Source organism: Bombus bifarius, unplaced genomic scaffold, assembly GCF_011952205.1.
Source record: "Bombus bifarius isolate JDL3187 unplaced genomic scaffold, Bbif_JDL3187 scf7180000009200, whole genome shotgun sequence".
Taxonomy (NCBI): Eukaryota; Metazoa; Arthropoda; class Insecta; order Hymenoptera; family Apidae; genus Bombus; species Bombus bifarius.
The window spans coordinates 4,812,745-4,826,552 of NW_022884965.1; the positions used below are offsets into that span (position 1 = coordinate 4,812,745).

General features: G+C 35.2%; 3 protein-coding genes across 3 annotated transcripts; 2 read left to right on the forward strand and 1 right to left on the reverse strand.

The window, feature by feature from the left end:
* Nucleotides 1-344: 344 nt before the first annotated feature.
* Nucleotides 345-9,082, forward strand: LOC117214294. The gene is made up of 5 exons (XM_033460282.1): nucleotides 345-740; nucleotides 4,152-4,321; nucleotides 8,015-8,096; nucleotides 8,376-8,425; nucleotides 8,658-9,082. The coding sequence occupies exons 1-5, from the start codon at nucleotides 493-495 to the stop codon at nucleotides 8,819-8,821; spliced, it is 714 nt and encodes a 237-aa protein (XP_033316173.1). The 5' UTR covers nucleotides 345-492; the 3' UTR covers nucleotides 8,822-9,082.
* Nucleotides 8,955-11,207, reverse strand: LOC117214295 (centrosomal protein of 83 kDa-like). The gene is made up of 5 exons (XM_033460283.1): nucleotides 10,321-11,207; nucleotides 9,989-10,247; nucleotides 9,716-9,873; nucleotides 9,542-9,609; nucleotides 8,955-9,252 (listed from the first exon to the last, which is right to left on the reverse strand). Exons 1-5 carry the CDS (start codon nucleotides 10,387-10,389, stop codon nucleotides 9,111-9,113), a joined length of 696 nt encoding a protein of 231 aa, XP_033316174.1. The 5' UTR covers nucleotides 10,390-11,207; the 3' UTR covers nucleotides 8,955-9,110.
* On the forward strand, nucleotides 11,201-13,669 carry LOC117214296. The gene is made up of 3 exons (XM_033460285.1): nucleotides 11,201-11,343; nucleotides 11,613-11,777; nucleotides 12,234-13,669. The coding sequence occupies exons 1-3, from the start codon at nucleotides 11,232-11,234 to the stop codon at nucleotides 12,545-12,547; spliced, it is 591 nt and encodes a 196-aa protein (XP_033316176.1). The 5' UTR covers nucleotides 11,201-11,231; the 3' UTR covers nucleotides 12,548-13,669.
* Nucleotides 13,670-13,808: the final 139 nt, after the last annotated feature.

Below are 13,808 nucleotides of genomic sequence, written 5' to 3' on the forward strand. Positions count from 1 at the left end.
TAAATAGATAATCGATATATAATCGATGTGTAATAACATAAATGATATTTGGATCTAGAAGGATCGAGTATTCCACTGTTTTCATTTAAATTGACGGAGTCTAATTCTGCATCTTTAGAATGAACGAGTTCTTCTATTAAATTCAAATTTCATGTAGCTGATTTTTCATTCGACCCTGGATTTTTCCAATCTGTAGATTCTGTCCTTTTTCTCGGTCTACAGTATCACGTTGTAACGACTATCTGAATAAAGAGAGTGTTCAAAATTACCCTAGAAAATTCCATTGAATAGCGAAGACTAAACACAGCGACTTCTTTAAAAATTCCTATCCAAAATTCTTTCTCGTTTAATAATAAGGACAAAGTACAGACTGGCCGAGATACAGGCCGAAAAGAAGAAGCCAGAATTTCTCCACATATACCACCGAAAATTCTGCTCAAATACAAAGACAAAATACTGAAGAAACTGAAAGGAAGAAAGCAAAAGATAAGAATGCCGGTAGAGTCGTCAATATATTGGGATTCGATCGGTTCTCAGCGTTCTACTTCCGTTGGTAGCTCCGGGGATGCATACAGCTCTGGAAGTGCCAGCAGACACTATGTCGACCCGTGGGATTTGGAGAATTATGTGTACCTACGTCGACATAGTGTCGCCAATCTGGCGCAACAGATGCCGCTACATCATCGTCGACCCACCTATCGGTTATCCCAAGAGGCAACCCCTGCTCAATCTGAATACTGGTGAGTGGTGGTGAACAAATTTCAAGAACAACCTGATAACGTTCTCATTAACCTCATTAGGGCGATGGAATTTGTGGTCACTTTCCCGATCATGTTAAAGAAAGTCTTTTCCGATCATGTTAAAGAGGGTTTTTTCCGATCATGTTAAAGAGAGTTTTTTTACCGATCAAGTATAGCACTTTCGTCTTATGATCGTTGTGTAATATTTGTCTTGCAGAGAGAAGGATTTAAGTTAGTTGATTGATAATAGGATCATTTGGTTTATAATCAAAGTATTAGAATTATATTTAGAAGATCGAAGATCATGCAACAAGGTATACATCCTAATCGGAAAATTGGACAATCACCGCTGTTTCCCCTAATCTGCTGCTTCCCTCTTTACTTCCAACAGCACACGCAAAGTGCTTAAGCGTCATTCGTCTAAACACTTACCATACCCAACGCAGTGTAGCTTGGGCAACCGGACGAGAACCCATGCTTTCTGCGTGGCTACAACGTTGGCCAATCTGATAATGAAAATTACCCATATCTGACCCATAAGAGACCGTGAATCTTCACATCAGAGAAAAAGCAGAGATTGAAAAATCGAATAAATGTGAAACTACATACGTAGAATTTAAATCTTAAATCTTCTGATAAAATTAAAGATTCTCCTTAGTATTAATTTTTATTTCCTAAAAAAAAATAAAATCGAGGATAAAATTGGAGATAACCGAGGAATAAAATTACAGCAACCTTAACCTTTGCATGGAATGATTTATAACCTCTTCGAATTAATCTTCCATTCTCAAAATCACGTTTCTCTAACAAGGACAATTCTCTAAACACGGAACAGATACGATGATTGGTATCGCTCGCTTTCCAATTACGACACATCTATCTACGTTCCCCCTGTGTTCTAATTTACTATACAATTCGAGAATGTTTGTATCGTTACACCATGTGGAACTGGGAATGTTAATTAATCCTGAGTGCTTGAAACCGATGAATGCCGTTAATCGAGCAGCAACATTAGTCGTTTCAGTGTAATAAACATCTGGCACTTGAAATTTGATCAGAGTAAACACGTGTCGATCAAACGAACGTGTAATTTTAGTTATTAGAACTGATTAGACAACTTAAAAGATCGACAGATTAAAAAATAAAGAAAAAATCACAACGATATACGGTAGATTGCTGAGAGTGGCGTAAACCATTGAATTCCTTCAACAGAACGCTCGCAAATAAATCATGCTTGCTGTTTAGTATAACACTCCTGATAATCCATCTTTCCACGGAATTGCGTAAAGGACCATATAATACTTCGTTCGCGAGCCTGATATTTTTCCTCTTTCTTTTACCTTCTTTTCGTTCACAGTCTGTTTAACCCAATATATTTTTCATAAGCTGGAATCTGCTCGAGACAGATGATATCAGTGGGTGCAAAGTAGGGCGCTGTGTTCTTGAGCATTGCTCTCGTATGATAGTACTTATTAAACTTAGCACGCTTTTGCTCGATAGGGGGTAACATGATTTTCGAAAGCAATTGTTCTTTATAGCCACGCGAACACTTTTATGCTTTCGACATTTGAAAGGGATACGAATAATGAAGGAAACGAAACATAACCTTAAAATTGAATGGATGATCATTGAATGGATTAGCTAATCCAAAGGAAAGTGAGGTTATTTAGAATTAGGTGAATAATTGTACGATTGAAATGTTCATTATCCGTATGTTTTTTTTTTTTTTTTTTTAGTAATTAAAGCAAACTAGTAATTAAAGCACCGTAAACAAACGTAGAACAAGATTCTCGAAAATGCTTGACGCGATCATTATGTTTCTAAGTACGAATATCTTTTTTTTTTTATTTATTTATTAAAATTACAATCAATTCTCGCGTTGAGAATTCGTACGAATATCTGGACAGAAAAATTCGAAGATAGAAAGCAAAGGGTAGTTCTCGTCTAGTAAAATAAACATTATAACACGATACAGAGACTTTCCTGTTAGAAGCAACACGATTAGACGAAGGTACTTTCGTATTTATTAAACAACTAGTAATATTTTCAACACGTGCGAAAAGTTACCTTATTTCTAAAGAGACAAAGAGAAGAGGGAAAAGATACACGCGTAAAAAATTGCGCAACCAGACGTTCGAACGATCACGAGACGCAATTACAATGGCATTTAATTGCCGGAAAGGGACACTTCCTTTAATCGTAATAGCCGTCCATTAGCGATGGAACGTGGTACATTGAACCCCGTAACGCTGTTTAAATCGATCATTCGGATCGCGTTTAGTGAAAGGCGAAATCCCTCAAGTGGTTTCGCGTTGCCTGTAATTCAGCGAAAAAACGGCGTAGAGAACATTTCGAACAGAGATTGCCGCTGGCAAGAGCTATGGCCTGCCTTAAAAAGGCAATTTCTCAGTTTGTTCTGTCGATTTATGGCACAACTGTCTCATAACTACTGTGTAACTAGATACAGAGAATAATTGCACAGGGCGTTTCACTTTTTGATCTATAAATCTGTTTTAATTACCTTTCGAATCTTTTTTCAATTTAACTGACAGGTTTATCTATGTTATAGAACGAAAATTCGATGTTTCGGAGGTCTACGCCAGTCTACTGGTTGTTTTTATTCATCCTTATTCTCAGACATCTTCGTTATTCCTATACGCTAGGTATTTCATCGTTGTCGATAGTTTTGAAGAGATTCGCTCGTTACGTTACTGCTAACTTAAAAAAGCTACTTTTAAGGAATATTCATCTTCTTGATACATCGATCACGTGTTATGAGCTATCACCCGAAATAATAGTCTAACGAAAGAATTCGTTGCGAATTTGAAATTGGAGAAATGAAACTACCTGTATATTGGAAGATAACCTAAAAATCAAAGTCCCCGTGTTCTTCATATATTAAGCATAATTGATGTATTGTAATCGTCGATGTATATTAACCATAGATGTTTAATTACACGATTCGACTTTAGCACGTTGTCTCTCGGACATGTATCATTGTCATTCGATGCAATTATAGGGTCGTACGAGACTGAAAATGAAAATGGCGTAGAGCAAAAAAGTTAAGAGAGCGCCTTGCGTAAAATGTTATAGTTTAGTCGTTAGTACTTCACGGTAAAATTTTAGTCGATCAGTAACAAAAAAAATTTCCAGCGAATTATTCGACAGTTCTTGTTTTTTACAATGACCCATTGCCTGATCATTATTATCTGCATTTACTGTATGATCCATGAACCTTTGTACGAACCATGAGCGTTTGTCTTGGCAATAAGTTTAACACTGGCAAAAAAAAAAAAACGCTAGAACCACCAGAAATCTTTAACGACGGTATATTTTTAACTTTGAGATAAAAAAAAGAAGAAAATAAAAATTTAGCGTGCGAATGGCAAAAGTAGCTGACGAACGTTGCAGGTACTCGTCGTCGGTGAGAGAACCTGGCTACGACGCGCCTGCTTTCGTGGAAGAATTGTATTGTGGACCAGCCAGACTCACGAACAATAGTTGCTACTATCATCAGCCAATCTACGAGGACGAAGTACCGGATTACGTCGCCCCTTTTCCGGTCTACGCGCCTCTCTCCGGTAAGATTAATTGCTTTTTCCCTGACAGTCCTTGCCACCCATCAAATCGAGGCCTCTACAGTGAATTAGACACGGAAACAACAGAAAGTGTTTTCAGAAGGAAAGCTAGAACTCGCTTCATCTAGATATACACATGTATGTAGTTCTTTGATAGCTTTCTTTGATAACATTATGATAACTTTCTTTGATAGTATTTTGACAGACTAACAATAAGTAATTGAACTACTACTCGTTAGTGGTATACTGTGGTCTATACCGATACTATGGTCGAACAGTCTTTGATCCATAAAAATGGTTCACTATGACACAAAAGTTTATAATTTTCTCGTGAACTTTTGTACCCAATCTTGTATTTATAATTTCGTTATCGACTTCAACGTGTCGATTCCTAGTAACTATTTCATTTAGTTGGTTTGTACTAAATAATTTTTAGCCCAGTTTGCTTGCTATATCTTCAGATTGTCAGAGCTTTAGTGTGTGACAGAGCTACTTATCTTTGAATAAGTTTTACACCTAATTTAATTTCTATACTTTCATTTAGCGATCGCTTATCTATCAAATGGTTCATTTTATTCGATGATTCACTTTGATACGAATTTTATGAGGCACAGTGATCTGGTAACCAGTTCAATTCTCTGATAGATAATTCTCTTTGATAGGTTGGCTTTGTACCAATCAGATCGTATCAGAGAACCGTCTAGTAATTATCTATCTGATACAGCTCTATTGTAGAACATCAACGATCTGGTTATATGATTATATAATTAGAAAATTGATACGTCTCAAAGATAGACTCGACGTTAAGTCACTTTTAACAATCTATGATCTGTGAACGTTTAGATTCTTTTGTACTTTACACGGAGGCACGTTGTATTCTGCAATTAACACTCTTATATAACATTCTAATATTCTAAACAATGAGAATATCCAATATCAAAACTGAATCAGAATGAAACCACTGAAGAACCATGCGCAACATACATTCTACTCTGATCTGGACCTTGAAAACGGAAGTTCTAGGTCTGTAAGCAAGTCTATAATTATACTGACCCGATATTCCTGATCAGAAAACCGTGATACCTACTGATTTTCACTTGCTTTCACACAGTTCGTATTCAGTCTATTGCATTTTCCGGCTACAGCGTTCCTTTTTCCTCATAAAGAGTTTATACAAGGAAGGATGTCTCACAGGAAGAAGCTCATCTGAATACACATTCATTAAAACTCTCTCAATTTTTTGCTGTTAACTTTAGAATCGACTAAATAGATGAACGACGTAGCAAGTGAGCCATACGATCCATATCATTATTTCCTGCAGATTTCTCCTGACCCGATTTCCGAGTTTATCCGAGAAATATCTCCACGCCATTTATTATATCTCTGTTATATTTCTCCAATTAAAGCAGAAAAATTGTTAACGATTTTACGAGGTAAACTTTTAATCAGTTTTAATGCAGAGCTCGGACGTTTTTAAAATCAAATTTCCGCGTCCTGAAATTCTACGCTGATCTGACATGTTGTAATTCAAATTTTGATTTCCAATTCTTTCTCCAATACATACTGCCTGGAAAAATAAAAACTAATAAATACGGAGAATATGCATTTATACCAGAATCATTCTACTAAATATCCATTATATCAAATATATATCATATATTTAATATAATGAATATAATTCCTTAATAAGATGAACAATTTTTAACAACACCATGTGTAATATATACGCGTATCCTGTTACATGTATGTTTATGTGTATCCTAAATTTTTTCCTGCAGGAATAGAGTACGTAATTAAACAGAATACGTAATCAAAACTGTACCTGACTATTATCAAGTGAAACCATAATTCGCCTGGTCGAAAACCACAAGTCGTGGTGAAGCGCGTTTTCTCTGTCCGATAATTAATATTCCTGCACGCAGTGAACTGGTTACGATTCAAAGAGATTATGCAATTGGCGCGTTGTATCGGCTCTGCACGTACCAATGCGTTTGATCAAGGAACAGATTTCCGTTTCGGGTCCGGTTCAGGAATCCCATTAATGGTCGTGTTACGGTGAACTGGACCTTGCCGATGGCAACAAACCAACCGTTTCTTCCTCCTTAACCGGTGCGTGTCCATTTCTTCTTTCTTTTTTAATCCTAATACTCGTAATCTATTTTAAAATACCTGTTTACAGTATTTTAAGAAACGACATTTTTAGGTTATGTCAGTCATGTCAATTATCGTAGAGTTTATTATTCAAAGTTAGGAAACCAGCTATTTTTTTCATTCATACGTTCATTCAACGTTCAATTTAATATCGTAATAAATCTTTTTCTGCTGTGGCCTTTTGATACTCGTAAGTGGCTGTGGCAGTTCGAATGTTTGTACCTGTTGGGTGTGTCTTGAAAGCGACTGCTAGAAATAGAATTGATTATGACTGATTGCGCATAGTAAGAGGCAGTCGTAAATTTTCTAATCGAAAGTTGTATCGCGTGAAATCTTTGCTTTGTTCGAGGTGTTTCGTGTATGATATAACAGAAACGCATCGAAAATACAGAATTTATGAACTGCAAATTCATCACGTACAATACGAGAAGAAATATTCGGAATTGTACATGCGTGTTAAATTACATACGCGTACACATATTTGGCAGATGTGTAATTTCTATGCAAATATAAGCAATCGACCCAATCGTCTGTGTTGATTAAAATCTCGACCATACACAACGCGCACGTGAAAATGTACTGTATGCTCGTTATACGTGTTCGACGTTGCGTATTGCCGCTTATTGACCAGCAAATTTTATCTCAAACATTTTGCGAGTGATAAAGATAATTGGAACGAAGCGATTATGCAGAGAACAATTATTTGCGATAATACAAAAGCGCTACAGCAAACACGTTTCGATATGCGTCGTATTTTCATAGGTGCACACGTCACAATTTCTATCGTGCCCTAGAAAGTCCCAATCGCAATGATAAATCGTGACACGCGGCGCTAGTGTCGCATCCTCGCACGATTTCGACACGCAATTATTTTTCTGCGGCTTTCGATTGCCTCTCTGCTTTCACATGCGACTAAATAGATTCTGTGTATGTATAGAGCACTGACAATGACAATCATAATGGTGTAAATCATTGTTACCCACTGTTATTTTTCTATTTTTTTTTTGTTATCATCTTCTGGGTTTATCATTATAAAAAATTGATTGTATATCTTTCAGGCCAGGTAGACGCATGGGGGCAGGTGCTCTACAAACATTTTCGCTTTCTAAGTAATTCTTCTACCTCCTAAATCAGTATCAGTTGTCAACGCCATTCCCATACCGTACCATCATCAATACAATGTCCCATTGAAATACACATAGACAAGAAATTCTCCTTTTACCTCAAATTGTCTTTATTAGCCGACTTAGAAAAAGGAAACAGAAATTGCAAGAGAAGGTTGTTCTGACTGTCGTGCGAGTGCGTCAGAAAGTGTCTAAACGAAATTATACGTGTCATCGCGAGCGATTTCCATGTCCTCGTTCCGAATCTCGCGAGCCTCGATACGAGAAAACGCAGAGGAAGGCGTCGCGTCGGTGGGCGTCGAATCCGCACGTTCCTCCGCACCCGGTCTAACGTCAAGTTTATTAAACGAGAACACGTCCATGTAATCGATTTCAAAACATTTATATGACTTTTTTCAAGTGGTCTTTAATGTCGTTTCAGAAGCGAGACACGGTGAATTCATGGAAGACCATAGGCGATTTGGACACAAATACAAGTCTACGTCTATGAGAGAGCTTCATAGGTATTCGAATTATTATCAGTTTTGTACACTTATGGAAAATTTAAGGAACTTACAAAATATACATAATACGTAAAACTATGTAACATATCCAGATCAGAATAATCGCTGTAATACCTAATAACTGAAATTCTTAGTCGAATTTTCATTTCTTTAATTGTCTTTATAAAGACACGTAGTCTAGCTGTTATAAATGATTCTTATGTTAATAAACGATTGTTCGGTGAGTTTTATTTCTGTTCGTTTTTAGAGATCCATATGTGATTTTCTTTATTTTTGTAGATCTGTGAGCGTCGACGCTAACCTTCCGCCAATGGATTCTATAGAATTAGGTAAGCAATTTCAATGATCATAGTTGTTCGTGATTTAGAGATGTGTATCAGGTATATCAATGAAACCGATGCCGTTGAAGAAAAGAAAAATACAAAGTTTTATCTATGAATTACGAAACAAATCCCGATCAAAATTTATAATTGGTTTTATTAAAATGTTTCATTTATAATCTGGAATACTGCAATTTTCCGTATCTAGATTATTTCATTTCTTATTAATTTGTTTTCACAGATATGCCAGATTATCGTTCTCAGCAAGAATACACATCGATGGAACAAGAGAAATACATGGTAGAAATTATTCCACCACCTCATTTGGACCTAAACACATATGGACATCTAAAAATCGATTACACGAACAGCTGGAATTCTTTGAATCGAAAAATCCGAAAATAATTGCCAATAAGATTTTTCTTTTCAAAGAAAGCATTAAATTATTCTTCAGATATACTAATATATTGATACTTAGTGATATCGCCAATTATTTATGTAATATACTACAAGTATGTACGATTTAAGAAACTTAAAATCGAACCAAAAATTATTCATAGTTTAATTTACTCGAGTATACGAAAATCAGAAGCTAACTTTTCATTTACTATAAATACAGTAAATTAATCTATTTTATATGAGTCGTAGTATAGTTGCGTCTCGTATGAGAAATAATAAATGCTAAATACCTATTTTAAGGAATGTCTATTATAGTGTCTCTGTCTTCGTAAAATAATTTCCTCTTTTTCGTAGCACAGTTTCTATTTGCAGCTTCATTGTCGTTGCGCGCCTCCAATGGCACGCTATTGATTGTCTCTATGTCCAATTCCGGCCATCTATAGTCGATATCATCGGGAACGTAAAGTCACACGAATTTAAGTGTTATCACTTAATAAAGAAAGTTGAGAAAATTTGAATATTACAAAAATGTAGCAAGAAGATGTAAATAAAATTTCTTTGCAAGTTGATTGCAAATTTTGAAAATTTAAGATTAATAGAAAAATTAATATCATAAATGTATACATAAATTACGAATTATGAAATGTAATAGAACAAATTAAAACAATTCCAAAGTTATAAGAATAAAATAGATATATAGTTAAAACTGAAAGCTCGTAGCAATACCTAAAGAAAGACACCTTATTTTTATTCTTTCCCAAATTCTTTGGACGTTTTCTCTTTTTAGATTCTCTCTGATTCGAAGAAAAAAAAAAAAAAAAAAAGGGAAAGAAACATTTGGTTCGTAAATAAAGTTGCAAATTTCGTGGAGCATTCTTCAAGTAGAAAATATTAAATTACAGATGTGGAGGCCTGTTTTCCGTTCTGCAGCAACATTTTATATCTCTGTAGTTCGTCAAAGTGTTGCTGCTTTAACAATGCGACGTTTTCGTTGTGTTTCTCTTCCTGTATCACTAATTGGGCTTTTAAAACTTCCAGTTCGTCTTGCAATTTGCATACTACGTTGACAACGATACAACTATCAATTTATTGCCTACTTTGTTATATAAATAAAGTAAAACAAATAACCATATCGCTGTTTACTTTGCTAAATAAATGAAATAATCATTTTACTTTGGTTGTTGTTTCCACCACGATCTTCTGCATTAATCAGACGCAAATGATCACACTGTTCCTTCAGCTCTTCATTTGTTTTACGAAGATCGTCCCTTTCAGTCTGCAATTTTTCAACGATAGACTTATATCTATTTTCTAAAAGCAGATAAGTTGTGGAAAGTTTCTCCAGATTCATCTGTAACCTCTCGGAACGTGCTTTTTCTATCGACATAGCTTCCTCTTGCATTTCACAATAAGCTTTCAATGCAAGGTACGCCTGTTGATTTTTAGAAAATTAGAAAACCGATAAATTAAAAGATTGAACGAAGAGAAATGAATCTTTCTCACACGTCTCTGATTCTCGCGAATTCCTCGAGAATTCCTTGTAATTCACAACTGATGTACTCTTGTTCCTCCATCTTGAAATACTTCGAATCTTGGAAGCAGCTGAGAAACTCGAATCAAAACAATTACCTTAATAGTGGAATAATTTTCATTTGGAAAATTGGAAAATAGGTTATTGGGGAATCGATATTCTTTCTTAATATTTCTTTTGAATTATGTGTACATTTTAAATTTGCAAGTGCATACATTGAGTAAAATAGTAAAATTATTAAAAGGATTTAAATTTAGAATAGGCACGAACCACGTGGTTCGAGTCTGAGATTACACAATACAACAAACACAATAGAATACTACAATACATTGAAACGATATTAACCATATTACAATTTGTTCTAAGCACTAAAAATTGTTTGAATATCATCTTACTGGTTTGCTCACTGCGTTTCATTGGATACCTTTACAATCTTCTGTTTTTCTCAATACAAATAATTCTTTAATCTAAAAAGTATCTCGTAAAAGTTTAATAAACATTTATAACTAACTGCGAATACAAAAATAAAAAGATAATGTCGAAAAGCTGGAAGAAAAACAAAATTAATAAACAATACACCGATAGATAATCGTAATGTGATAATAATTCCCGCTTAAAACATTTTATCCAATAATTATTTATTGATATATAACATGAGATGAAACAATAATTATTAAAAGCTTCCTACGTGGATTATTCACCAACGTATAAGCGTTAATAATAAAGTTCTCTCAATTAGCAAATGAACGTGTTAAAGGCCAGAGGATAACGATCGTTTTCCAATGAAGTTGTCCGCAAGCGTGTTAACGTTTCGTCTTTTTTCTCGTTTGACTTCGTACATCGTCGACAAAATGACAGGAATTCCCTCGGGGCTGAAAATATGCGATGCAATCTAAATCCACGATCACCGCCAGCCACGAGAACGAGGAAAATGAATCGATGGAAGACTCTGTTTTCGAGCAGATATGCGACACAATATTCGTTCTGATACCAGAAGGTGTGTGCACAATTTTCTACAAAAAAAAAGAGAAAAAGAAAAAGCAAAAAAGATCGAGGGATTTTTCTTGAAATATGGCTCTCCATGACGTTTCAGCGAATCGTTTTATCTTATGAATTTATCAGAATAAATGGAGTTCTCTAAAATGATAGCTATTTTCCATGACAGAATTCTCAATGTTTCGTTTACGAACTATATTGATTCTATATCGGTGACTGATGACTGTAAACTGGCCATAGATGCGTATTTATGATGGGGTTCTATGACAGTGCCGCGACTGAAGCAGCTGTTCCTAAGTTGGAGCCAGCTAGGCATCGAAGACAGAGTACAATTAGACGCGAAAGTGGCCAACTGGTGTTGTCCTAACAGGCGACAGCTATACAAACCTTTGCAAGAGGCGTTGGTTCGCTGGGAAACTGTGCAGGACACTCAAGGTTACTTATTATCAGTACAAAACTCAACACTTCGATTCTCTCATTATTTTTCACAAATATGGTTCATGGTATTATTACATCTGTTAATTCAAATGCTCGTTTATTACGAATAAAATATCTCGCTATTTATTACTATTTTTACTTCTGACATTTTCCTTGCTTTCGCTTAATTCTTTGCAAATATTTGAAAAACATTGATACTAAATAGTTGATGTATTAAATGTTTACTGCAACATCCAGCATTAGCAAAATAACAAAATATTCAAAATCCCTTTTTTTGCAATGCTTAAATACTACTTAATGTAAATATAACCTCTACGTCACGATCGTCGAATTGGAAAGAAAAAAAAGAAAGAAAAAAAATAGAAAACCTCAACCGCCTCCAACTCTCGATGAATTATATTATAGATTCGGGCCACGATTGATTAACACATGATTATTCATGAATTATAACAGGCGCTCCCGGTTGCGAGCCAGGTATGGTCTCGTTTTCCTGTGATCCTCAACTGGAGGAGGAGTTGGTCAGCGTTATTTACAGCCTGGAACTTTTGTTCAGCAAAAATCGACGAGGCAGAGAGATCGATATGGACTACGAAATTGGTCGATGCACAGAATTAAGAAGAGAAATGTCCTTGAATCTAAACTGCGATGGAAATCTATGCTCGATTCTCAGTGCAAAAGACAGGGCACCTCACTCTGTGCATAGTTGCAGCTACATAGCCGATTTTAAACGACCTGACGAAGAACTGAGCGGTTATCTGACCAATTAAGCATCGATCGTTATATTTCAGCTCATTTTCATCTCTGACGTTCTGTCTGGATTTATCGAAAATTCTCTAAATGCAGAAACACTGATCCTTTCTTTTGCGAACAACTTCGTGTTTGGTTATTCTGGATGAGTTTCTTTAATAGAAGAGACGAAGTAGTATAAAGTATAGCGTAAGTGCCAACAAATATAAAAATGTGTAGTTAACTAGAGTAGTTTGAAAAAGAGGTTAGGTTTCTTTGCGATAAAGAATTATTTTTCAAGGCGTAGCCAATGAAATTTTACGATGAAATTATAAATACACTGAGAGAAACTAGTTAATAAGAAATCATTCGAACGACAACAATTTTATCGAAAATACCAGAGATAATATTTTATCAGACGAGTACTATAGTTCTGTTGATTAAAAATGCAATATATAAAATAAACTGCTAATTTATCTAGCTTACTCTAATAAAAGCGATAAATACTTATCAAGGTAAAGATAATTAAAAATAACTAATGAATCTGCTATTTAAGATTAAACAAAAGTATCTAAAAAATTGAAAGAAAAAGAAAAATTATTTTAGAAAATTATCAAAATAAGTCGACAATTAATTAGCGACATAAAATGTTTTATTAACCATCGTTATACGGTCAAGGTGTACGAGCATACATTTAGATAACATGATTCAATACGATAATGAAAGATGTCATAAAATCGTATGTTAATTCTCGCCACAAAAATCACCTTGCCTATCATCAACACCATTCTTCTCGTATCAATCCTTTTTTTCGTTATCATTTTTTCTTTTTGTCATTTTCTGTTTTCTTTTCTAATACATTTATTACACAGCAGTAATGAGTTTATTCAGGACGAACACTGTTTCTTACGAGAGAAAGGTAAACGTTATGTAATACGTGTACACATGAATTAACCGCGAGAGCAAGGAACATCCTTCATAATCTCTCACTTCGTTATCCTTCGGACTATAATTTTGTGCAGCTTGGCAAACCAACGGGAACGCAGCCCTTAATCGTTCACGACACTCATCATCTTTAATTATTATTTACAGAATCGTCATTTAAAATCAGACTGATTTCGAGTTGGATCCAATGCGGTCCTCGACTTCGGTTCCTTCGTTAATACGCCAAAAATTTGCTTCAATGAAGAATGTCTAGGAGAACCTAACTTATTCCAGATCACATCAGCCTGTTAAGTACTGCAATAGCTCGCTAGATGGCGGCTACAACGCTTTAGAAGAATCTCAAGTGGGATCTGGAAT